Source organism: Macrotis lagotis, chromosome 1, assembly GCF_037893015.1.
Source record: "Macrotis lagotis isolate mMagLag1 chromosome 1, bilby.v1.9.chrom.fasta, whole genome shotgun sequence".
Taxonomy (NCBI): Eukaryota; Metazoa; Chordata; class Mammalia; order Peramelemorphia; family Peramelidae; genus Macrotis; species Macrotis lagotis.
The window spans coordinates 708408321-708436005 of record NC_133658.1 but is presented as its reverse complement, the minus strand read 5'-3'; the positions used below and the strand labels follow the sequence as shown (position 1 = coordinate 708436005).

Sequence of the window (27685 nt, the reverse complement as noted above, 5' to 3'; positions counted from 1 at the left end):
TTATCTATTAAGTTATGTTTTCAAAAGGAAACATAATACTCATTCACTTCAATTTATTCTGCCTTTAAGAAGAGCTTACTACTTTTCTGTTTATGTACTTTGAATATGACTGGAATTTAGAAGAAACTCAAGAAAACTAAAATATATTTCTGGTAATTCTTTCTTAATTGAACACAGATTTCATTGAATTTCAGAGTGTAGGACCAAATTCATATTCTTGTTCAAACATTTTTCCAAAGGACAAGTTGACAAATTGAAAAATCTCAAAATAATCTGGTTAAAATTATGTATTTCAGTTGTACCCCAAATATTTTAAAATACTGTATTATTCCTTAGTACATTATGTCAAGCAAGAACTAGTCTTTATATAATCTAGCATCTTCTCATCCTGTTGATAAAAATGTATTTCACGTATTGATATTTATTTCAACTTTCCAGTCATGAACTTTTCATATCATAAAAATTTGAACCCTTTCCTCTGTAGTTTCCATTCTTTTTTTTAGGGTCTGAACAGATGCCAGATATAATAGTCTCTTAGCTCAACTTAAGTAATTTTCCTGTGTTATTCAGTGGGAGGAACATCAGTTCTCTTTAAAAGATAGTCATCCCCATAAAAGACAGTATTATAAGCAAACAAGGAGATCAAGGAATAGTTTACCTGTCAGTTCTATGGAAAGGGAAGCAGTTTATGACCAAGGAAGAGATGGAGAACATAACTGAAAACAAACTAGATAATTTTGATTACATTAAATTAAAAAGCTTTTGCACAGACAAAACCACTGTAACCAAGATCAAAAGAAATGTAGTACATTGGGGAAACAATTTTTACAACTAGTATTTCTGACAAAGGACTCATTTCTAAAATTAGAGAACTGAGTCAAATTAAGCCATTCCCCAATTGTTTAGTTATAGACTTTGCTGTAGTAGAACAAATTTCCATTTAACAGAAATTTGGAAAAATGGAATTTTCGAATTTGATGAATAAAGGTATTGCTTTCTTCCCTTCTTCTCTTTCCCTCTCTCCTTCACCTCTCTTTTCTTCCCTCTTCCCTCCATCTAAATCCCCATCCTGTCTGCTTCAAATGCATATATATATTAATATATAGACTTAATACCAATGTTATCCTGAAGATAATTTAATCTTTAAATCAGAAGTCAGGGATTTTGCAGTTATCACTACGAGTATCAGTCAAAATTGCATTGGATTATAGATAAAGGAAATTTGAATCTGAAAAAACATTAAAACTTTTTGAAAGTTGCTTCTCCAACTTCCCCAATTCTCATTTGCATAAAATATAAAACTGAACTTAAAATTGTTTAGGCATTTAACTTTCATTTATTTTGATGCTGAATAAAAGATCAGTTACTATATTTATATTCAAGTCTTATTCTAGATGTCGTTTTCATTGTATATTTCATTTGCATTTTAAAGAGGTTAAAAAGTAGAAATCATCAGTAGAAATAATATAAGTACATTTTATCACTTTCTGTTTGTGTGTGTATGGATGTGTGCCTGTATGAATTGTGTTGATGTTTTTAATAAAGGTTAGGAATACATTGTTCATCTAACGCTTGTTGTGTTAAAAGTGGCATATCAGTATGTTTCCAACAAATAAGTTTTGTTAAGATTGAAAATGGATGAGGGCTTTGTCAACTAATCAATGATAAAACACCTTATTGTGTGAAAGGAATATGGGAATAGATATGTATACATGTGTTTTCTAGCTTGTATTCATCCCCTTTTCACATATGTGTGGATATACACATATATTAATATTTAAATAGACACCTTATTGTATGAAAGGAATATGGGAATAGATATGTATACATGTGTTTTCTAGCTTATATTCATCCCCTTTTCACATATGTGTGGATATACACATATATTAATATTTAAATATTTGTGATAATAAAGAAAATATGGCAGTATGCATGGAACGGTGATAGCTTCTGATAGCTATAGTAATTTTTGTTTTTTCAGATTCTGACACAATTCGCCACTTGCTGTTCTCAGTCTAAAAAGATATATCTGTTTAGAATGAGAGAATAAGTACATCTATAACTACCATCTATATAGCAAACCAAATTGTAAAATGTATTTAAAACATCATTTTTTCTTTTTTTAAAACATTCTTCTTTTTTGTTATAAGTTGGGTATTACAATGATAGTGTTACTAAGCCATCTTAATTTTATTATTCTTTCACTATTGCTATTTCAACATTATTTTCAAGTCAAGAATAAAATAAAATGGGGCTTATCCACAAGTCCAATTTTGTGCTATCTTCTTTGCTTTGATGTAAGCCAGCTCCAATTCCCCAGGAAACTCTTTGTCAGATACTTGGCATTTATTCAGGTAGAAGTCTTTCAGAAAATCATTCAGAAATTGCAGCATAAGGATGATTGAAAAATGAAAATACATATGAGAAAGATGCCAAAAATTAGGGTCACTTTCTAGTTCTCTCAGCCTGACATAAATTAAGAACCAGTCAGCACTGCAAAAGTTAGGTACAAAGGAAATTCATTCCTTGTAAAATGGCATGAGCAAAAGTAAGTTCCCCTCCAAAAATAGAAAGTTTGCCCCAAAAGATAAACTATCTAATGAAAATTACAAAGTCTTTTATAGTAACTATGAAATATAAATAAGAGAAGTTGTTGAGTTAGGAAAGGGGAATTGCATCATTTATTCTTAATAGGGGACCTGAATATGGATAAAAACACAAACCTATATGGCCATTCTTCAATTTGACTAGTTACCAGCTGTCAAAAAAAAAAATAAAAATGAACAATTCTCAAAAGAAGAATTGCGAACTATTGACAATCATTGAAATGTTACTCAAAATCATTAAGAGAAGTACAAATCAAAATAAGGTTTTTCCTCACATCAACAAATATGTGTAAATATGATAAAAGTCAGGAATAGTCAATATTGCACAAGTGGCTTAATAGGTAGCTTACTGACACACTTGTGACAGAGTTGTGAATTACACTGGTCATTCTGGAAAGCAGTTATTCTTTGGAAAATATAAATAAAATGTTCCAAACCCTTTGACACAGATCCCATTGCTAGACATATACCCTAGGAATATTAAAGAAAAAAGGACTCCATATACATGAAAATATTCAAAGCACTTTTTGACGTAGCAAAGACCTAGAAACAGTTGGTTCTATCAGTTTTGAAATGACTAAATAAATTTGTACGTGAATCTTACAGAATAAAATTATCTAGTAAGAAGTGATGAAAATAAGAAAATTAGAGAATCAACTGAATACTTGATTGAATTGTTGCAGTTAAGATAAAACCAAAAAGAAGGCCTCCAACAATATAGATTTTTATGATGAGGGAAAACAATTTGAATCCTTAATGTTAAATTCAGAGAATGTGAAGACTTATAGTTTTCTATGTCATGGATTGCAGCATAATCAGGGAATACAAACCTGTCCAGAGTAGGTGGTACAGTGGATAGAGCATCGCCCCTGGAGTCAGGAGGTCCTGAGTTCAAATTTGGACCCCAACATTTGACTCTAGCTAACTGTGTGACTTTGGGCAAGTAACAAATCTGATTGCCTCACATCCAAGGTGATCTCCAGTCATCCTGAGTTATATCTGGCCGCTGGTCCCAGTTGGCTCTAGAGGAGAAAGTAAGGCTGATAACTTTATCACAGCACCTCTTCACTCAAATTCAGTTCACTTGTTTATCATGGCATCATCTCCCTGATGTCATGGTCTTTGAGAACAAGGAAAAACATCATGATCAGTAATCTGCTATAGCAAATTAGCAAAATTAATTTGCAGCTAAAATATGTAAGTGATTATTGGATTTGTCATGCCTCCATACCTCCTCCGTTCGTGCAGTATAGTTTGGAATGGTGGTAAGAGACTTAAGGCAGGGAAGTCAGTTAGGAAATTGTTAACATTATTTGTGTTAGAGGTGATGAGTCATGGTGGCTTGAACTCAGATAGTAACTATGTGAGTAGTGAGAGAAGTCAGATATGAAAGATGGAGAGGTAGAAAGAAATTTTAAGATTTGGCTACAACAATGAAGAATAGTAAAAATCCAAGATAAAGAAAGAAAATTTGAAAGATGTACAAAGTTTTTAATTGAAATTAAAAAAGTTTGGAATGATTATGATTTCAGAGACCCAGTGGAAAAAAATGGCAATTTCCATGACAGAAATTGGATTAATGTAGAATGAGAAACATTATTTCACATGACCAAAAAATTTGCTTTGCTTAATTACACTTTTATGATGCAAGGTTTTTATGTTTCTTGTTTTTTTTTTTTTTCTACTATCTGAAAAAGGTGGGAGGGAGAACAATTAAATCCTTGATAATTATTAGGGGAAAATTTAAGTGCTTGTGGATTAGTTTTTAAGTATACATAAGAGTAGGTAAAACCCAGAACGTAAAAAAGACAAGACTTAAAGGAAATTCTCCTCTAGCATAGTATTATAAACTGTATATAACTTTATTTTAAGATTGATGGACATGAAGAATCTTTTTTAAAAAAAAATTTATTATAGGTGGCCAATAGTTGCACAAATTGATGTAACCTTCCTGAAGAAGTTGGACTTTGAGGTAATTTTCAGTAAAGTATCAGCGTTGATGGCAAGTGATTTTTGTATTAGCAAATTTTTGACAAGTAGTCTGAAAGTGCATGAAAATTGACCAAATTTTATTGCAGAATATGCTGGTACCCTTATAACCATGACTATGTAGTTCTTTCTATATATGGTATTTTAAGTACTTATAGATAAGATTAAGCAAATTATATGTATTGAGTAATTGATAGTATATTAATATATGTAGAAGTTGGAGTATACTACTGGTAAAAATTTAAATATTTAAGTATGTTATAAAATATCTTTAGTTTTAACTGACTGAACTTGCTCTTTTCAGATGTGCCAAATACTGGAGTAAGCAAACCCCGAACTTCTGACACTGTCCATCCCAATACCTATCTCCTAAGGACAGAAGCAGAACAAGGGAATCTGTATTCACCAGAACAAACATCTCTTCATGAAAGTGAGGGTCTGTTGTATATCTTCTGAATATTTTTGGTGGGAGAAAGAATTCTAATTTAATTTCCTTTTAAGATTTGCACATCAGAAGTATGTAATGAAGATTTTTCCTTTATTGGTTTAATTACTATAGGATCACTGGGTAACTCAAGAAGTTCAACACAAATGAATTCTTATTCTGACAGTGGATACCAAGAACCAGGTAGTTTCCACAACAGCCAGAACTTGGGCAAAACAGATAATAGACAACAACATTCATTCTTAGGCTCAAGTAATAACCATCTGGTGAGAAATGCAAGAGCTGAAGGACAAACTTTAGTTCAGGTAAGCATAATAATCTATCAAGATCATTTAAAAAATCAGTATATTTGAAGACATTCTGTAGTCAATTATAAGAACAGGCTTAGCAGATATATAAATATACATGATTAAGTAGAATTTTGAAGTTATATAACAGACTTGTACCATTAATTTTTTTAAATAATTTCTTTGTGTTTTACAGTTCAATATAATAAGAAACATAAAGGGGAAAAATAATTTTTTAAGTTCCAAATGTAGAGAGTAATTGTATCCTCAAAAAAATGAGGAATTTTTTTGATCCATGATAAGTTAGATATCTAGAAATCCTAGAAGCAACAAAATTTAAAGCAAAATAAATGTTAGAGGTTAACTATAAATCTCTATAAGCACATTACAGATACTACTAGGATACCCAGTGTGATATGAGGGTACCTACCATTTTAAAATAGGATTTATCTTATAGAAAGATACATGCTAAACCATTTCTTGTGTAAAACAAAGGAATACCAATATATGTAGCAAAGTTATATTGTAGTGCAATGAATGTATCTTTTGAAAAAATAATATTGGTTAACTAGGGCTGCTTCTTTGTTTTTTTAATTATCTCATCTGCCTGTCCCTTGGGACCTATCTATTCTTTACCAATTTTCAACAGTCATCATAACTAAGAAAAGAAGTGCAACTACACTATTAAAATAGTGAGAAATACCTTGTCAATTGTTCCATTTCCTACTTGGTACCAAATGAAAACTAAAATGAATATCATAGTATATACTCCATTACTATCCAGCACTTGGACCATGGCAAATCCCAAATGAGTTACAGATTTTTATTTTATTTTTTGCAAGAACTTGGTGTTTAAAACATCATTATTTTCTACATTACTGGTTATGAAAATTATCATGTATTTTTTTCCAAAATGATACTGAAGATCTTTATTAATGTTAAATGATTTTATATAATACACTTTGTAACTACAGAAGTCAAAGGTTGCCTTTATCAGAGAGGATTTTATAAGCCTAACATTGCTTTAAAAATGAGGGGTAGATTTTTTTTTCCCAAGATAGAAGGTTATTAATCTGGATTTGGATGTTGGTCTACTAACATATTAAATAGAAATTTTTCTACTGTCAGCAATCCTCAGTTTCTTTCCATTGTTACCCCACAAATTTTTCTCATACTTGACTCCTACTTCTTCCTTCTTCCACAGTAGACTACGTAAGGATAGTCCTACAATCCAGCTATATTAGATAGATTTATAATTGGATTAGCAGTAAGAGAGTACTTTTTTTTTCCATTTTTTGGTCTCCCTTTTCTATCAAGTCGACTTGGAACACATCTCAGAGTCTATACGATACTAACATCAACAGCCGCAAACACCTTTTATGTACCTACTATGTGAAAAATCCTGTACTAAGGATCAGGAGAGATACATGTTTCAAAATAAGTTATGGTTCCAATCTTTATGGAACTTACATTTTTATTTTACTTCCAGTTTGCTTCTTTTTGTAACTTTCATCTCAAGATGAACAGAGCTTCAGGGGAAGAGAGGGCACTGAGGAAAATGGATGAAATTATTAAGTAGACATATTTAAATGAAAAACATTTAAGGAACCTCAAGCAATAGGACTGTGTATTAGATTTAATTAAAAGATTCTTGATGAGTAAAAGTTTGAGTCAGAAGGCATCTAATTTTTCTTCTGGAATAGCTAAGTTACAGCTGTGAATTCTAATATTTAGTAAGACATGCTTTTATAGAATATTTTTGTTTTATCTTAATGTTTAACCTATTCAGATTTTGAATCACAGGTTATTTTGATGCCATCCACATTAGAAAGGGAAAAAGTATGTATATTTGAAAATTCTGTACTCATAAGTTACTTGGTAGTGCTTCAGAAAAAAATATAACTTTTGTGTTAACAAAAATATTTAAAGCCAGAAGGAGAAAAATAATAATAAATACAAAAGAGGAAAAGATATTAAAGGTCATTAGATCTAAGTGTGTTGATTGATTCTAGGTGAAGATTAAACAAAAGGAACATAATGGTAAACCTAAATGGATATATTTCATTTTCTAATAGTATATCAAGGTGAAGAAAAGCTCACTTTATGAAGTGAATATTTAAAATGGTTTTTATATTTTCTATTGTGTTATTGAGGGTTTTTAATCTAACTAAATATCAAAAACTGGGGGGGAATAATCCTTTTTTTTTCTCTTATCAGCCTTCTGTAAATATTACCAATCGAACCATGAGAAGAGTTAGTTCTGTCCCTTCTAGAGCACAGTCTCCTTCTTATGTTATCAGTACGGGCATTTCTCCTTCAAGGGGGTCATTGAGAACTTCTTTGGGTAGTGGATATGGCTCTCCTTCAGTGACTGACTCCCGACCATTGAATTCAAATGTGTATTCATCTACTACATTACCTACCCAGCGAGCAGCATCTCCATATGCCACACAAAGACCTGCTTCTCCCACAGCTGTACGACGAGTTGGTTCAGTCACATCAAGGCAAACAACTAACCCCAATGGAACAGCTTCTCAGTATCAAACAGCCGTCAGAGTAGGTTCACCTTTAACCCTGCCTGATGCACAGACTAGGGTAGCTTCTCCATCTCATGCCCAAGTAGGCTCATCTTCCCCAAAACGCTCTGGAATGACTGCAGTTCCACAGCATCTGGGATCATCACTACAAAGAACTATTCATGATATTGAACAATTTGGACAGCAACAGTATGATATTTATGAGAGGATGGTTCCACCTCGTCCAGACAGTCTCACAGGTTAGTAAAAAGGTAAAATTGTAGTAAGGCCTGGTGAATAAATGAAAATAAACTGTAGCTAAAAAGAATGATGAGAACTAACATTTTCATTTCAACTTTTATAGTATAAATTGCTGATGCACAGAACAAAGTAATATAATTGTAGCAGTGGCAATCTCTTATGATGAATTCTTAATTTCTCTGCAAATGATTGTCATTCAGTATCTTGCATTTTTAAAGAACAGCATTTTATTCAAACTATTGTTCTTAAATGTAGAATTTATTACCAGTCAAAGGTCTATTCATATATGTGTACATACATAAAAACTTATGTGTGTATGCATTTTCTTTTTTTTCTTTTTTTTTGAAAATGAGAGTAAATCATTTCAGTTTGTTAGATTTGAAAATTTAGACAACAGCAAGGAGTACTTATGTCAGATTACTTTGATTATCCTATCCATAAGGGACTGCCTTGTAAGTTATCTTCTGGTGAATTTCATCTATCACCTTGATTAATCAAACTTACAATTTTGCCTCAGTAATCTCTAGGTCAGCCCACTGTATATTCTTTTGTAGATCAAGTGAAACTATAATAGAGAAAATCTTAACCTTAACTTCAAAAAGTCATGGAGACTTAAAAAACATGGATCTTATTTATGTTCATAAACAAGCATTTGTTGAGCACTAAATATATGCAAAGCATGATATTATGCAATGGAAATACAGAAAATTTTAAGATATACTCCCTAGCTGTTGTGATGAAATAACAAATAAATTTAAGTAAGAAATTGCCCTGGAATAGAGAAGTCAGGGGAAAAATTTATGGCAAAGGTAAGACTTGCTGGGGAAGAAAAAATATAGAAACTGATTAAATAAATTAAATTATTTAGGAGGGGGCTGGCTAGGTGGCATGGTGGATAAAGCACCGGCCTTGGAGTCAAGAGTACCTGGGTTCAAATTCAGTCTTGGACACTTAATAATTACCTAGCTGTGTGGCCTTTGGGCAAGCCACTTAACCCCATTTGCCTTGCAAAAACAAAAAAAATTATTTAGGAGGAATATTCTACAAAAGTAAGAATATATACAGTGTGCCAGCAAACATTTATTAAATACTTACTATTGGCTAAGCACTGTGCGAAGCACTAGGAATACAAACATAAGTGAAGATAAAGATAATTCCTACCCCCAGTAACTTAAATTCTAATAGGGAAACACAATGCCTTAAAGGATGTGAAAAACATGGAGTGGGGGCAGCTAGGTAGCACAGTGGATAGAGCACCAGCCCTGGAGTCAGCTGAACCTGAGTTTAAATCTGGCCTCAGACACTTAATAATTACCTAGCTATGTGACCTTGAGCAAGTCACTTACCCCCATTGCCTTGCCCCCCCCCCCCCCAAAAAAAAGCCCATGGAGTGAAAAAGGGGAAAGTGCTCAGTCAAGAGTATAGTGACAAAACTAATGAGTCAGGAATAGTTGGAAGAGGAACCTTTGTTGGTCAAATTAGGCTCAAAATGGATACCCAAGGAGGAATTCAGCATTGGGAGAAAAGCATGCTCTAGGGTTAGATGATTACAGAGTAGGAGATAAGTTCTAATGTGAGAAGGTAGCTGAGATATGGTGATAAAGTCTAAAGAATCATATTCAGAAGATAATGAATAGCCCAGTTTGTTTGGCGTTAAAGAGGTTTGGTATAAGGAGAGACAAGACTTTTCAGAGGTGGATTATAGCCAAATTGTAAAAGATCTTGAATTCTAAAATATCTAGGTAATTTTCAAAGAATTTTGAGCAAGGGAATAATATTAAAAAGCAGTATTTTAGGAATATTAGTCTCTAATCTTAGGAATGTGCAGGAGGCATTGAAGATGGATCCTTGCAGTTATCCAGTTCTGAAACAATAAAGAACTACCTATGATGGTAGGCAAATTGAAAAAAAGGCTTCTCCTGTGGTAATCTAAATTATTACTCTTGGATTTCCACAAGGTAAAAGAGATACCTTATAGTCCCTATATTACTGAAATCCTGTGAAATGTTGAGTTCATAGGAAGGGTTTTCCTTGAGTATCTAATGTTGAAATGAAGGACAGGTCAATCACTCTCATTTTCTGGTCTGATACAATGTCTTTGATATTCAGTAAGTGACTCTGAAATTTAATATCTCCACAACAGGGGAATTTAGGAAAAAGCAAATAATTTTAGTCAAGCAAAAAAACCCTATGTAATTGCCATGTCCAAAAATATATATCTCATTCTGTACTTTATATACATCATCTCTTCTCTCTCAGGTGGATAACATGTTTCATCTTCAGTTTTTTTTTTTTTTATCATGATTTGTTGTTACATTTAATCAGAGTTCTTAAGTCTGTGTTCATTTTTGTCTGTTTCTATGTTCATTTTTAAGTCTTTTCTTTGTCATAGAAATTCTCATAGTTTCTGCTTCCTTTATTCTGTAGTCTTTAATTCCTATATCATCCTTTCTTCAAAGGCCCTTATTACATTTAGTCAATAAAGTATGAGTTTAATTGTTCTGTGTATGTTATTGCATCTTTTGTGAACTAGCACATGATTAGTTTTTGGTTTTGGTTTATTTTAATGGTTCCATTCATATTCTGTAAATTTATCCTATTTAAGATTTCTAGAATTCTGTTCAAATCCTTAACTTCTTTTTTTCATTAAATTTGTCTAGACCTCAAATAAGTGCATTGAGATCCCTATCAATTATAGTTTGTCTTTTTTTCTTTCTGTAAGCTTTTTAAAATTTTTGCGTACCATGAGATACAGTGTATATGTATTATGTATTGATACTAACTTGTCTGTGATGCCTGTAAGCATAATGTAAGTTTCCTAATTATCTCATTTAATCAAATCTATTTTTGCTGTTGCCTTGTCTGAGATCATGATCAATAACTTTACTTTTTTTTAGTTCAACTAAAGCTTTAAATAGATTTTGTTCTTTAACCCTTTTTTTAACCCTATTTGAGGCTTTGTGTTTCTTTTTATCAACATTTTATTGAACTCTAATTTCTAATCTATTCTTCTGCCCTACTCTACCCTACAGGTGAGTTCATTTCCTATAATTTATAATATGATTCATAGACAATTGCATATTTCCAACAAGCCTATCTTTGTTTTTCCCCCCTCTTTTTGCCTCTTTTCCCACTTTATAAAGAAAAAGAGGATATTGAGAGAGGATTGCGCTTTATAAACTGATGGTCTGTATTTTATTCACACCCTTTTTTAATTCCACTGCTCCCCCTTTTCTTACCAACTCCCTCTTTATAGATTTTTATTCTTTCTTACATTTTATTCCTTTCTTCATATACCATTAAGCAAAAACAATTCATTTTATTTAAAATTAATCCCTCCTTAAATCTAGTCTTTCTTTTTGATGTCCATCATTCCTCTTCCATTTCTCTGTCTGCACCTGATTCTTTGTTAGTTATTACCAAACTTTGGGTTATTGAACCCTCCTTTGTAAAGTTCAGATGAAAATGAGTGATACATGTATATATACGATAAATAAATGTAAAACCATTTGACAAAGGAAAGAGTGGAAGTTCAGGAGAGGTTTTCCTATAAGATGTAGGGTCTCGTTTGAGAATAAGCAGAGAAGTGCCATATTTTCCCACATATAAGATGCAACTTAATTTTGGAGTCTGAAATTTGAAAAAAGTAATTACATGAAGTTATTGTAGTCAAGATTTATTTATCAAATTCATATAACTCATCAATGTCAAATCTCCAATTCATTAGCTCATCCTCATCTGTGTTTGATGACAAATCACTGTCTTAGGAGAGTCTCTGACTGCTCTTCTGCCTGTACTCTGGTCTAGGGTTGACCACAAATTCTTCCTGGGCAAGGCTGGTGCATGGACACATGCTTAGCCCATTCTGTTTCATGAACCTGAAGCACCACTTGTGTTCTTTGAAATCAGTCACTTCTTTTTCATCAGCAGTTCTTTGGGCCTCCTGCTGAAAAAAGAAATTCAAAAGAACTCATGGATGAAAAATAGATTATATTATTTATTTTAATGGATATTATCTTTAGTAATATTTAATAAATTAAAAGGAATAAAAAATGTCACCTTCATATACTAAATGATTAGTTTTGGTATTTTTAAAGATAGGAACAAATCATTAAACTGATAAATGTACATGAAAATATATGAAAACAGAATGTTTTTCCAACTCCATTTATAAAAAATAATAGCATTTTCCTTCCCTTTAAAATTGTAGTGTTCCAGCATGGCTAGGTGGCGCAGTGGATAAAGCACCAGCCCTGGAGTCAGGAGTACCTGCGTTCAAATCCAGCCTCAGACACTTAATAATTACCTAGCTGTGTGGCCTTGGGCAAGCCACTTAACCCCATTTGCCTTGCAAAAACCTAAAAAAAAAAAATTGTAGTGTTCTGGGGCAGCTAGGTGGCTCAAATGGATAGAGCACCAGCCTGGAATCAGGAGTACCTGAGTTCAAGTCCAGCCTCAGACACTTAATAATTACCTAGCTGTGTGGCCTTGGGCAAGCCACTTAACCCCATTGCCTTGCAAAAGGAAAAAAAAAATGTAGTGTTCTAGAAAACACATTGGAATTATGTAAAACAAAATATACATAGTTTTTAGCTCATAATTAACTGCTAGACATATATCTTAAAGTGTAAAGAAAAATCTCATTTAATCCCAAAATTTCTGTAGTAGCAAATAGCAGGAAACAAAGTAGAAGTGGAAATGGAGAAACAAATTGCTATACAACATAATTAAACATAGTTATCCCTTCCTAATAATAGGGGTTACTAGTGTGGTGCCACTGCTATCAGGAATACTTATAAAACTTTTTGACCCTTTATTGCAAAGCTAAAGTCTATATAGCATTAAAAGATAAAGTATGTTGATGTATTTGTGTGTGTGTGTGTGTGTGTATTTATGATTTTCTAAACTTTTTCTCTGCTAGTTTTCTGTGTTGTCTCTGGCTTCTGCAGAAACACCCCCAAAATTCCCCATACAATTTTCTATGCCAACTCATGTTATAGCAAAACTGCAATGGGGAAATTCATGATGTAGAAGGGATAACTGTGTTAATGTGCAATATGAAATAAAGAGTTTAAAGAATGCAGAAAAGCAGTGAAAGTAAAGTGTAGTAAGCAGAAGTTAAGATGATAATAATAATAATAATAATAATAATGTGAAAAAATTGTAGAGAAACTTAACTCTTCTGTTCATATTGATCTAATACCAAAATAGCTCCAGTGATATAAAAATTGATTGATTAATGAAGATGAACAGAAGTAAACTCTCCTTTCAAGACCCCAAAACATACCAAAAGATATCCAAAAGTCTATGAGACAGGTGTATGGGGGTCACACCAGGAAAGCTAGCACAAGCTCCTGCAAATAGATTCAAAGCTAGGTGGTACTCAAAGAGGATGTTCTTGGAGGAGGAGGGATCACAGTACAATGAGATCTTTGGTATTTTTTGGACCTCAGTCCACACAGAAATATCAGTCAGAAGAGAAGCAGGAAATGGAAATAACCACCCTATCTCATTGAAAATGGAATTAGGATATGCCTATGTATTTTTCGGAGCACATAGTTTAAAAGTCACTTCAGTGTCTAAGTTCTTGATGCAAAAATTAAGCAAGAGGCCTCAGATCAAAATGATCTCCAACATCTGCTTAGACTTTTCAGAGAAACCACGAGGGACAGAACCAACTCCTAAATGAGGTTTGTATGAGGAAAGGGAGACAGATTTATTGGGACCAAAACTTTCAGGGTAGCCCCAAAATTAAGAGATTGATAACAGAGTAGGGCCTAGTACCAACCATTTCATTCAGATGAGATAATGGAAATGAAAGAGGGATTGAGTTCCAAGTTCTATCCAACCCTTCTGAAAGTACTAGAGAGAACTGACACAAAAAACAATCTAATCCAAGAAATGACAATGAAAGTGAGTTTTTAAATCACAATGATAGAGTATTTTGGGTCAAGAGAAGTAAAACCTAGAGAAAGAAAGTAACCCTACAGTAATAAGCAGGATATCAGGGCAGTGGGGAAATGGGATAGGAGAGACTTGGTCACAATAACTACAAAAGTTGCTGAAAGAAAGGAATCATGAGATTTTCAAATGATAAATAGCTCTAAGGAGTAGAGATTATCTACTTGGAGTATCTTACTCAAGTAGTAGATTCCTTCCAGGGACAAAATAGGAAAAATAGAAATTAATGATTCCATGAGATATTATTTAATAGTTTAAAAGGTCTTTAATTGGTTTTTAACATTTACTTTCAAAGACAACTGAACTGAAAAATTAGTAGAGAAAAAAAATCATTTAAAAATCTTCAGATTCTCTGAAATCCAACCAAAATACCAAAAACAAGTCAACTGGTCACTGTATTTCAAAAAAACTGCCTATATCTATTAGAATCAGAGAGCAATGTGAAAAATATTAAGAATCCACTGATCACCTCTTTAAAAAAAAACTAAAAAGATCCAGGAATATCAGAACCAACAATCAATAACCTATAAATCAACGGAGGAAATACCGCAAGCAACTAGTATGAAAGAATTCAAATAAATACAAAGAAATCACTGTCACTATCATACAGCTGTCAAGCATTCCTGATGAAAATACCAGAACTGAGTAAAATTTCAAAAAGGAAACACAAGAGGCAAGAGAAACTTAATAAGGTAAATATAGTCAAGCAATCAGATGAGAATAAATATTGTTTCATATTTATATCCTAAGAAGAAAATTGTCCCTTGGGGATTCTTCTATCTTTCACCATAGGAATTAAGACAAATACAGAGACTGGGTATGGTCTTGTTTTCTTAGTTTTAAGAACAGAAAGATAAGGGAGGAATTAAGAATAGAGAACAAATGAACACAGTTGAAGAATTTACCCATAAATTGAATGCATCACAGTGGGGAGGAGTGGAATTCTCATGAAACTCTTAACTAAATAGGACAAAGGAAGGTCAAACATGCACACAGATGTTTGGTGTAAAGCTACATTAAATTCAATAAGAAAATAGGATCAGGAAAAGGGCAAGGGAGATAAAAAGAGCAAAATCAGGAAATGGAAGCAAACTTCAACTCCATAAGATTGATCATAAGGGGGGCAGGGGGAGTTACAAAGAGATTAAAATTGTGAGAGAGAAAAAGATTGGCATTGGGACTTGGTGAAAGAAGGTTAGGGGGTATGCATGGATAGATTCTTATTATAAAGGGAAGAAATCAAGAAAAAAATTAGGTTAGGATGGAGGAAAACAATTAGTAGTCATGGGAATGGCATGAACTAAGCCATATAATGGAGGGTGGGTTGCAAAGTAGATTAGAAAGCAGAATACTACACTGAGGAGGGGAAGCCCATTTGAAACATGCTTTCATACTAATTTAAAATGAAGGACTCTAGCAAGATGTTTTATCCCTTCAGAATAATCTTTAAAAGGAGGAATAGTGATCATGTTCTAAGAAGAGATAATTAAAATAGTCAAAAGTAAAAGATACCAAGAAAACTAATAGGCTATAAAAAATAAAATTGTATCATTTTATATAGATGCACCAAATGACTTAGCATCTAAATACCTCAACAGTTGGGCATACTATCACAATAAACAGGGGAAAAGCAGAAATATTAAATACACCATTGATTGGCCTCAATACAATAAAAAATTATCAACAAAAGACTTTGAAAAAATGGTTCACATTTAACTGGAGAATAAACATTTTTGTGGCTCAAAGATAATAGATAATTTCATTAAGAAATGTGATGGGCAGCTAGGTGGTTCAGTGGATAGAGTACCGGCCCTGGAGTCAGGAGTACCTGAGTTTAAATGCAGCCTCAGATACTTAATAATTACCTAGCTGTGTGGCCCTGGGCAAACCACTAAACCCCATTTTCCTTGTAAAAACCTAAACAAACAAACAAATAAATAAATTTAAAAAGTTGATATGATAGAACATATCAGACTCTTAAGATGAAAACAAAGCAATCCACTAAGAAAAATTTTAATCTGTGAATACTTTTAACAACAAAATAGAGAAGAAATCAATGAATTTGGCATTCAGTTTAAATTAAGAAAGCAACAAATACCAAAACACTTAACCAAACATAGAAATTGAAATTTTGAAAATCAAAAGAGAAAGTCATGTTTACAAAGACATAAAATACCCAGATTAACAAAAGAAATAGATATTTTAAATACTTATATCTTAGAAAAGAAAATTTTAAAAGATAGGTGAATTATCAAAGGATAAAACTTTGGCCTGTCATAAGACACTTAATTCTAGAAGAATTTATTAGCAAAAATAATGAAAGAGAGGATACTACCAGATTCTTATGAGAACAGTCTGCTCCTAATACCTAAATTAGGGAAAGATAAAGAAGAAAAAGAAAATTATGGACTACTATATTTAATAACTACTGATATAAAAAGGAAAGGGGCATTTCTTTTTTATTATTTCTTTTATTGTTTTTTGTTGGGTTTTTTTTTTTTGCTAGGCAAATGGGGTTAAGTGACTTGCCCAAGGCCACACAGCTAGATAATTATTAATTGTCTGAGGCCGGATTTGAACATCAGGTACTCCTGACTCCAGGGCCGGTGCTCTATCCACTGCACCATCTAGCCTCCTGAAAGGGGCATTTCTTGACTTTTTATTACATTATTGTCACTGGGGAAGTTAGATGGCATATGCTGTACACATCCCAGAAAAGAAAAGACTGCTTAATTTTGTTGTTTTTTTTTTTATCCTAATACCTAGTACAATGTCTGTCACATATTAGATGCTATTTCAGGTTTTAACACTAAATAAATAGATTTTATTAGGATTAGGAAATAAGAGTATTATATAGCCCTTCTAGGATATAAATTTTAATGAATTTAATAAGATTCTATAGTATGCAACAGCAGTAAAATGTTTTTTAAAAAATCAAAATGAACATATTTTTCTAAACGTAAAAATTCTTGCAAAATATTTATGAATTAACTAATAAAAACAGCAGTGAAAAACAAAATACACTTTAAAACATTTGGTTGAAGAGGTTGGTTCCTTTGAAAATAATATTTTAATTTTAACCCTAATAAATAAGGATATCCTAAATTTTGGTAAATTGGATCCAATTTTATAAATTTATTTTTCTTAAGAAAATGAGGTGCTTGGATTAGAATCTAGTTTTATATCCATTCCAGATAGGATTGTAGCCATTCTTATAGAAGGTTTTCCTTTCACATAAGTGGAAGGAACCTCAAAAGCCATGTTCTCCAAAAATCCCCTCTACAAATATCCAGATAGTCATCTACATTTTTTTAAATGGTTCTAATGAAAGGAAAACACTGAATCCTGAGGCATTTCTTTCCATTTTTAGACGACCCTTTTTTTGTCCTATATTGCTAGTGCCCTTTTCACCAGGCTGCCAAGAAGACGTGTGTTTCAGAAGTATCTGTCATTTTTTAGGTTAAATTGAATTTAGTATATGAGTTTGATAATATCATTATAATTAAGACATCATGCTTAGTGGTTTGATGAAGTTTATGTTTTCAGTCTTCATTTGAAAATTTTCTTACTCATAGGCTTGAGAAGTTCTTATGCTAGTCAGCATAGTCAACTTGGTCAAGAATTGCGTTCTGCTGTATCTCCTGACTTGCATATCACCCCTATTTATGAAGGGAGAACTTATTATAGTCCTATATATCGTAGTCCAAATCATGGAACTGTTGAACTCCAGGGGTCCCAGACAGCATTATATCGCACTGGATCAGGTAGGTATGAATTTTTTTACTTGGGCAGTTATTTAGTTTTCCATCAAAAGATTTATTCTTTTAAAACTGTGTTTACTGTTGGAAAGAAACCGCCTTGCATTCATGATGATTGGTGAATAAGCAATAATTACAGATCAATAAACATAATAAGTCAAGAGTTCATTAATTACTTATTCACAGGTAATGTATTTTTGCTTTGATTAAACCTAATCTATGAACATAGGGGTTATACTTTTTAGAAAACTATAAATTTATATTTTATATCTTTTATGTCAGCAATTTGAAAAAGGAAATTTTCAAGTTCAAATTTTCCTGTCTGGTTTTTGATTCTTAAAGCAAATACCCATAGAAAATTTATATTTCAGTGTGCTATTCATATATTTTCAAGCTTATTAAGTTTCTTATACACACACACACATCCACCTGCTTTAATGAATACTAAAATTCACTGGAAGCTGAAACTGGTATGCATCATAACAAAATCATTGGTACCAATTCTAATAATATAAACAAAAATGTTTATTAGACTACCTTCTGAAAATTGATTATACTAGCAGCATAAATCTTGCCAAAAAAAAGACTGAGTCAAAGTTGTCTTAAACAACTTGGGTTATTGTCCAATTCTGTTGCAGAATAAAATTCCTACTAAGAAAAATTCTTCTAGTTTTTTTTAATTGAAAGTAAAATAAATTTTTTCAGAGCATCCAATGCCTCACCCAAGTATTTAAGTACAATTTTGTTTTCTGTTGGTGTTTTCATAGTTAATTCACAAATAGTCAGCCAGGGTCTTTTTTAATAATTTGTTTGTGATTATATATTTTCATTATCAACATTTGTTTTTTTTAGCATTTATTTACTTCTATTAGATATATGTCACAGAATCTTATTAAATTTGTTAAAATCTGTGTTCTGCAGAGTTACATAATAATACTCTCATTTTTACCTCATAAAAATAATTTGGTTTTTTTATAGTGTTTATATCTGATCAGATTTTTAACTGCCTTTAAGGGTTCTTTTTTCAAATGACTGTAAGATTTTACTCATACAGAATAATTATGACTATTATGCCACTTGAAGCAAAAGTTGCTTTTCAGATTTTCATGAAACTGTATAACCTTATTTAAACATAGTATTTATTTATATATAGATTTTGACAATCTTGACTTTATACTAGGTATTGGAAATCTGCAAAGATCTTCCAGCCAGCGAAGCACTCTTACATACCAAAGAAACAATTATGCTCTGAACACAACAGCTACCTATGCGGAACCCTACAGGCCAATTCAGTATCGAATGCAAGAGTGCAATTATAACAGACTTCAGCATGCAGCACCAACTGATGATGGAACCACAAGATCACCATCCATAGATAGCATTCAAAAAGACCCTAGGTAAATACCAATGAAATTATCAGTTACTATGTAATATTATTAAAGTCAATTCTTAAAATTAACTTTGTTTAAATACCAATTGTATAATACCCAACATGTATTACTTTGGCTCATATTTCCCATATGAGATAACTGAGATTAATTCTAAATATGAATTTCTTTTTTTTTATTACTTTAATCAAAGTGTAAAAGTATTTACTGTTTCTTGGCATAGTTAGGCTATTGGTCATTGAAGTATTTAGGTGCTAGGAAAATATTGATAGGAAAGCATTTTCCAATTTAATTTATAGGCTTCCATTAGACTTGGACTGTTAAGTATTAACATGACTTGAAAGTAATAAAATGATATGAGTTTTCCTATTTTATATGTGTTCCCAGAGTCACCATTTTTGACCTCTGAATTTATTCACTATAAACAAGGATTTCATGTATGGTAATGTAGTTCAGTTATTCATAATATGATAATTTCTTTGTCTAATGCTTAAAACTATTATGGCTAGCTTTGATGATGTGAAACTTTTCCTTATAATGAACTTCATAATATGAATAAATTATTGTATTAGGATAATAATAGTAGCAACCACACTCAGAGAAGTTGAAGTCAAGGTGAAATCAAAGTTCAGAATTTGAATTTCAAAAAAAACATATTCAGCCAAGTCCTAGTTTCATTATTGAAACTAAAGTCCTAACAGAGTTTTAAACTTTTAGAACTTAAAACTGCACTAAGATTTTTGGAAACATTTTGTACTTTAAATTATATTTTCATTCACTTATAAGCACTGCATCTGGAGAAAGTAAATTATCTGATATTAGCTTATGTCAAGGCAAAGTACTATCTTCATGAATTTTTTTAAGTATTACATGCCAATTTGAAAACTTAGACTTCATGGGATTGATTGATATGGCTCAATAGGTAGAGCTCTGACCCTGAGTTTGAAATTTGGCCTCAGACACCTACTAGCTATGTGTTACCTTGGTCAAGTCACTTAACCCTGATTGCCTCATATCCAGAGCCCACATCCAGAGCCCTCTCCAGTTGTCCTGATTCATATCTAGCCACTGGACCCAGATAACTTTGGAGGAGAGAGTAGAGCTGCTAACTTTGCTCAGCACCATTTCACTCAAATCCAGTTCATGTACTTGTCATGACATCATCTGTCTGAGATCATGATTTTCTTTGAAAATGAAGGGGGGGGAGACATTTAAAAGAAATCACTCATCATCTCATCCTTTGTGATTCTTATTCATGTCTTTTTCATTAATCCACCACAGACCACCCAAAGTTCTGATGACATTTAATTTGATCCTTTTTGTATTTCATAAATATAAGTATAGTTGCATATTAGCCTAAAAAGAGGCATAAAATAGGTCAGGGAAGCTTAAGTCTGACTTATATGACCACCACCTCCTTAAGTTCCTTGTTCCCCTCTTTCTCTGAAAACTCTGATCCAATCAATTCAACCATTTTGGTCAGTGTGTTCACCCTATAACTGACTGACTGTAACTTTGTCAAACAAAGGATCTCTTGCTAATTTCTAATCTTTTGATCCTGTGTAAATCCTTTGAGAGCGCAGACTGACTTTTCTTTCTTTCTTTTTTTAATTGGTGTCCCTGTGCTTGGGAGTGCTTAATAAACTCTCTTTTATTTATTCATAAGTACAATCTATGAGAATATTTCTTTCAGGACTAATTTTAGCATTAAAATTCTAACCTTGGTTAAATAAACACCATTGAGAAAGCTGTTCATGATTCACACTATAGGAACAAGCCTTAAAGGTTCATTTGGTCCTCATAAAAGCAACTGCCACCAAAAATGAAATTTAGAGTAATGATTTTCTATGTTTGGTGTATAAATTGACCTCAATTTTTAATAAGATATTTTAAAAATTAAATGGGCAACTAATACACCAAGCTAAGGATAACAGTTTGTGTTCAAGGACATGTAAGTGGTAGCCTTGTTATATTTTTAAATTTTTGATTTATATAGTTGCATTTCAGACGCAGAATTTGTGTGCCTTAATCTATCAAGGAATCTTCAGATATAATTTTACTATTTTATTCTTTGTTTTTTTAATTCTTCTGTGGTATTATCAATACAAGTATTCTCTCTCCACTTCTGTCCATCATAATCCTTGCACGCTACCTATAGCTTTCTTTAAATTCTCCTAAGATCCCACACTATATTAGTAGCTTTCCTAAGTTCTTTAAATGTTTCATAAATACTATATAATTATTGGTCTTGAGTTTATAAGTCACTTCTTGATACTCCAAAAGGTATTTTTCCATATCCATGTAATTAAATACTAATTTTTATTTTTATTCATAATAGGTAATATGCCACACAAGTTAACTGCCAGTCAGTCAATGAAATCTATTAAATGCCCACCATACAAGACACCATGCTAAATCCTACTAGTACAAAAAAAGGAAAAATGACAAGGATGTATTCATTTACATTCTTATTCATGCATAGGAATAGGTCGTGTGAGGTCATAATACTTTTTAAATAAATTAAGGTGCTATATCATTAAAATGAATTTCTAACTAGATTTTCTTCTTTGACTCTGAGGAGACAAGAACTCTTCATTATCCCTCCAAATCCATTCAAACACTGAGAAAGACCATGAAGCAAATCTAAGGTTGCATCCTCTCTACAGTGACTCAACTACATCTTTTGGGGGAGTACCCAGATAAAATAAGAATTAACTAATTATTGAATTTCTCTTTAATGAGCTCCACCAGATTCATGATATTATACAAGTCTAAAGCACCTAATTTCCTCTCAACTAAGTTATATTTGGTTTATTATTTTGAAACTATATTGATTCAGTTAGCCAATCACTATTAAAATTAAGCACCATGACTATAAGATATGAAAAAAATAAAAGTAGGACAAAAAATAACATATTTTATAAAATCTGTTTTGCATAAATACAAGACAGTGTTCCATTTATTCAGAGGGCTAGCTCATGAAGATTTATACTCTGTGTGTGTGTGTGTGTGTGTGTGTGTGTGTGTGTGTGTGTGTTGATTTCTTTGCAAAAGTGACCCAATTTGGAATTATTCTAGATTTTTTAATGTTCTGATTAATGAATAGAATCTGACCAAAGAAAAGCCTGGTTTAATAAAATAAGCTAACAAATAGACTCTTCTTTCTTTTAAACTTAATTTTCTGTTTTATTACTTAAATATAATTTATTTTCTCTCACTATAAAGCTTAGATTCTTGGTGAATTTGTTTTTGAGGTTTTTTTTGTTTGTTTAAACAAGTAACTTTTCCTTCTTACTGATTGTTAGATCCATTTTCAATTGAGTCAATTTTCTTATAACATAACAAGTTACATTTAAGAAGCCCTCACATACTTGTCCACAATTAGGTCCATAAGATTAGCATGATTTTCTTGCTATTACACTGCCATTTTTTCATCTCCTTATCAGTTCTCTCAATTTCTAAGCTACAGAACCCACACTTTTCCTAAATTAATCACAGCTGATGGTTGTTATGAGGCCTTTAGTCTTACAAAAGAATTCTAATATTTTTCCGGTGTTCTATGAAAAAAGGAAAACTGTCGATCAAAATAATATTTTCTTGTATTGAAACCTATAGAAAGAAATTAAATCTACTAAGTTTTTCTTTTGTCCCAGTATGGCTCATTAGTTATACCCTGATATCTTTTTTACTGAACCTTTGCATATTTTTATTTCTGGCTTAAGCTTTACAAAGATTTTTATTGTTTTAATAACTTTATGTTTCTGTTGCAAAGGATTTCTTACTTGGCAGTAGTAACAATAATTTCATTGTGCCAAAAATACAAATTTGAAAAGTTCTTGGAATCGTGTTTTTTCTCATTCAGAGAATTTGCTTGGCGAGATCCTGAACTGCCGGAAGTCATTCACATGCTACAACATCAGTTTCCATCAGTTCAAGCAAATGCAGCGGCCTATTTGCAACATCTGTGCTTTGGAGATAACAAAGTAAAAACTGAGGTACAAGATCTCTAAATAAAATAAAAGAAAAAAGCACTTAAATTTAGAGGTTTCACCAACAGGGAATTCTTTTATTCAATTAAATAGTCTTTTGAAAATATTTTACTATGCTTTTTTTTTTTTTGGAATCCTAGTATACATTTAAGTAGTGTTCACAGAATCTAGAATGATTATCTAGAAGTGATTTTAATGTAATTTTTAAATGATTTGTCTTTATCATATCAGTTTGGTTTGTAAAACACCATATCAGTGACTGACTATGAATGGATACCTAAAAAAGAACGCAGAAGTTATACTTGGCCTCACTGAAATATGTCTTGTATTTGACAACTAATGTTTTCTTTGTCTCACCTTCCCCTGGTCTGAAAAATTTCTATCTCTGCCCCAATTCAAATTTTATCTTTCTTCGTGGTCTAACACAATTGCCACTTGTTTTTCTCATGTGACATCTCCATACTGTCCTAAACCAACAATTTTCTGGTTTGGGTTGAGAGCCCTACAAAGAAGGGAAACTGGATATTTCAGATTTATACTGAGTATTGAGACTTGAAACATAAACTGTTGTGAGGGATGAAAAATAGTATATCCAAAAAAGTGTGAGGAATCTTACAATGTTCTTAGAACCAGCTCTGCCCAACTATCTGGGTAAATGTCTGGTCCAGGTTAAATTCCTAACTAGTCCAGCTAAGTTTAGAGAGGCATAGCACCCAGTTGACTTCAGGTTGATGAATTTTTCAATCTTTGCAATTCTCAGAAACTATTTGAATCATAGAAGCATTGGTGGAGGGAAATATATACAGCTGAATTACAGGTCATTAAGGTATGTGCAAGGTGTTGTACAAGGTACAGAGATATCCCATTGGATCTTTTTAGAAGTAGAAACAAGTTTATAGATCATCTTGTCCACTGTTTTCATTTACAAAGGAGGAAACTGTGGTATTAAACCTTTTCTTACATCACATCACTGTTAGGAGCAGTAGTAAGTCTAGAATCCAAGTTTCTTAATGTTCTAAGCAGTGTACTTTTCACTCTGCTGTTGACCTCTAGTCAGTTAGTTATTTATTGCCCCAGCAAGGAAGCATAACTACAAAAGGTACTGTTACTCCATCATTTAACTAAAATCCTTGGTCCCACAAATGCAAAGGCAAGGTTCCAGAAAAGCCAAGATTTGGGGAATTTTTATTAATCACTCAGAACACCATTTTTGGAACTTCATTTTGACAACATTGATAGCTTTCTCACTTCTGATTCATTTGCAGTCTCTGATGAAGTGTTGGTCAGTGCCTAAGTTTTTTAGAAAAAAGTCTAGAATTAGTACTTATTTTCATTTTATACTCTGTATGTGAATCAACAAAGGTCAGCTTAGAATTTCTAATATCCAATACGATCTTAAAATAAGAGTTCACATGCTTTTTATAATAATGTGAACCTCTTTCTTTTCATGTATATATAAAATTTAAGATAATTGAATTCTTGTCATTATTCCTAGGTATATGTATATATTCATAGAAGAATATCTTTAGTCCTAAATTAGAATAATGCTTAGAGGTTTACTAATTAGAATTGGCAAACCTAAAAAATATAATTTTAAGAATTGCTTTTGCCCTTTAAAATTGGAGTGATTTGGTTAAGTTCTTATTTTTTCACCTACATTTCTAATATAATTTGCATAGCTACTTTGATTCTGATTTTATCTTGATCCATTGTCTTCTGACTTCAGTTTGAAGTAGTAATCTCAGAGCTATTGCAGAAGCTATTTTTGACAGCTAAGACTATTTTGTATTAGCACACAAATTGATCTCCAAAATATATATTTATATGAAAGGTATATTTATAGCTTATTTACTTACTAGTCTTAGTTAGTAAATAATATGTGCTTAATAAACATTTGATTTATCAAACACCTCATCTCCATTCTAGAGTAGGGTGTTATTTTACCCCAAACTGAAAGATTGAAAAAGATCTCCAGGTCAATTTTCCTGCCTCCTATACCTAATTTTTCCAATAAGGACTGTGTCTAAAAAAATGACTGAATAATAAATGTTGTGTTCTTCTGCTAGGTTGTAAACTTCAAAAAAGAATAAGGATTATACTCCACCTTCGCCTAGAACCTGCTTTTGTTCTATACATAATAGTGTTGATAATATTAAATGTGAAATTATAAGGCACTTAATAATTTAATTGACTGACATTAGCAGCAATGTTGAACTTGTTTACATTATCTTTCTAGGTATGTAGATTAGGAGGAATCAAATATCTGGTTGACCTTTTGGATCACAGAGTTTTGGAAGTTCAGAAGAATGCTTGTGGTGCGCTACGCAACCTTGTTTATGGAAAATCTACAGATGAAAATAAAATAGCCATGAAAAATGTTGGTGGTATACCTGCCTTGTTGCGATTGTTAAGAAAATCTATTGATGCAGAAATAAGGGAACTTGTAACGGGTAGGTATGGAATACATAGTCCTTTTTTCTCTTTACCCAAAGACTCTTGTTTCCTATTAGTTGAAATTTGAAAACCTACTATTAATTAACCCAGTGTTTAGGCATTGTCAGAGAATTGGGTAATAATCAAACTGATTCTGTAATAAAATGCACTTAGAACTGTAACTAAGGGAATATGATACAATCTTTCTTTGATGATAGAGACATCTAGGTGGCACAGTGGATACAATACTGGAATTTGAAATAAGAAATAACTGAGTTCAAATAGGAATTCTAATATGACCTAACACACTTGTTAATTGAATGACCCTAGAGTTTGTTCATCTGTAAAGTGGAGGGAGGGGGCTAGCACTTAGCACTCAGGGTTGTTGTGACAAAACAATAAGATATTTGTCAAGTGCTTTGCAAACCTTTAAGTACTATATAAAGATTAGTGTTATCATTGATATTTCAGAAGCAACACTGTATCTGAATATTAACTATTATGTCAATAAACATGTTGGTAATAGTGAAATAGTTTATGAAATACCTGCTAAACTATAATTTATCATATTTGTAACATTCAAAAGGAACATATTCAGTACATGAATAAATGTTTTGATTCTTTGAGTAATTTCAATCAGTAATCAATAAACATGTTAAGCAAGCACGATGTGAAGAGAGGCAAAGGACAGTTCCTGCCTTAAAAAATTCACAATATAATCTCATCAAAATATTTACAGAATACTTTTTTTATGGAGGGCTAGAAGAATAAAATTATCCTTTACAGGAAAGGGATAAGAAATAGACCTGAGATTTCATTGATATAAATAACTCCCAGAGACAGAAACTCCTTCTACCAATGTTGAACAACACCTTCTCTGTAATTTATAATCTTTGCAAGTTGGTTGGAGAAGTCAAGTGACTTTACCCCAAGTCACTTAGCCAGGATGTGTCAGAGGCAGAATTTTTGAACCCGAAGTTTTCTGGCTTCAGTGCCCCAGTTAATTGTCCATTAAGCCACAGTTCCTCCCTGGCCAAACAAAAATATTTAGCATCCCCTAAAGCATTCCACATTCTCCAATCTTCTTGCCTTTGCTCTTGAATTCTCTTAACCTAATTGCTTTCTTCTCCCATCCCTGTCTATTGAAAATGTGCTTATCCTATAAGACTTAGTTCAGATGCCTCCTTTTCCATGAAACCTTTCTCTCAGCTAATGGCCATAATAGAACCTTATGACCAAATTATCTCATTAATTGAAGGATTTATTTGGAATGCAAGAGCATGATGGATGTTTTCCATGTTCTTTCCTCATTATAAAAAGGAAAAAGAAAAAAAGTGATGAATCATTTGTTTCTGCTTTGCTTAGCCCTGATTAGGAAGTTAGAAGTAAGTGACTCAACTGAACATTCTTTCTTAGATTACTTCAGTAATGGAAATATTCTACTTTATTGCCCATTGACTTGAAAAGGATTCTAATTTAGTAGTCTAGGGACTCTGAATACCTAAAACCTGTACCTCTTATTTTTTTATTTATTTATAAACAATTAAAATGATAGGTATCTAACAGGTGATAATCTAATAACTGATAATGAATGTGTGTATTGCTATTTGACCCAAACTATAGTTTTGTTTTGCAGAGTTGTTGTTTTTTTTAATTCAGTATTAAATATTCAATGGTTGTGTTTAGCAAAATGAAAGCTTGACTTTATGCCAAGATCTGATTATTTCTGTACCAATATATAGTACCATTTATCTATCCTTACACTCACTGCCTTTTAATTTGCTGTTGGGTCTTTTAAAAGAGTTTTGCAACATTTCATGAACCACAAGTGAAAATCTGTTTAATGAAGTACCATACTTGCAAATCAGATGTGTCCAGCCTGCCAACTACAGTGACCCTCGAGGCCTGTTGAATCCATTTTACATTTTGTTGTGCTTCTTGATATTTTGGATTGCACTGTATTCATGAATTTAAAAGATTGAACACCCTGATCTAAATGGATATCAATTTTATGGAAATTATTTTCATAAGAAATTTAGCTTCAACCTGAGT

The 27685-nt window shown here is 32.2% G+C and overlaps 1 protein-coding gene across 7 annotated transcripts in view; it reads left to right on the top strand.

Moving 5' to 3' along the window:
- PKP4 (plakophilin 4) overlaps nt 1–27685 on the top strand; it is a 229770-nt gene that overhangs the window by 167314 nt on the left and 34771 nt on the right. For 4 of the 7 annotated variants that reach the window (XM_074215928.1, XM_074215927.1, XM_074215924.1 and 1 more), the window contains exons 5-11: nt 4900–5031; nt 5155–5345; nt 7545–8103; nt 17641–17829; nt 19004–19220; nt 23074–23206; nt 25437–25650. In XM_074215928.1, coding sequence (XP_074072029.1) covers nt 4900–5031; nt 5155–5345; nt 7545–8103; nt 17641–17829; nt 19004–19220; nt 23074–23206; nt 25437–25650 — 1635 coding nt within the window. Of the gene's footprint in view, nt 1–1344; nt 4579–4899; nt 5032–5154; nt 5346–7544; nt 8104–17640; nt 17830–19003; nt 19221–23073; nt 23207–25436; nt 25651–27685 lie in introns of those variants that run through there. The other 3 variants (XM_074215929.1, XM_074215926.1, XM_074215931.1) reach the window with 2 other exon arrangements.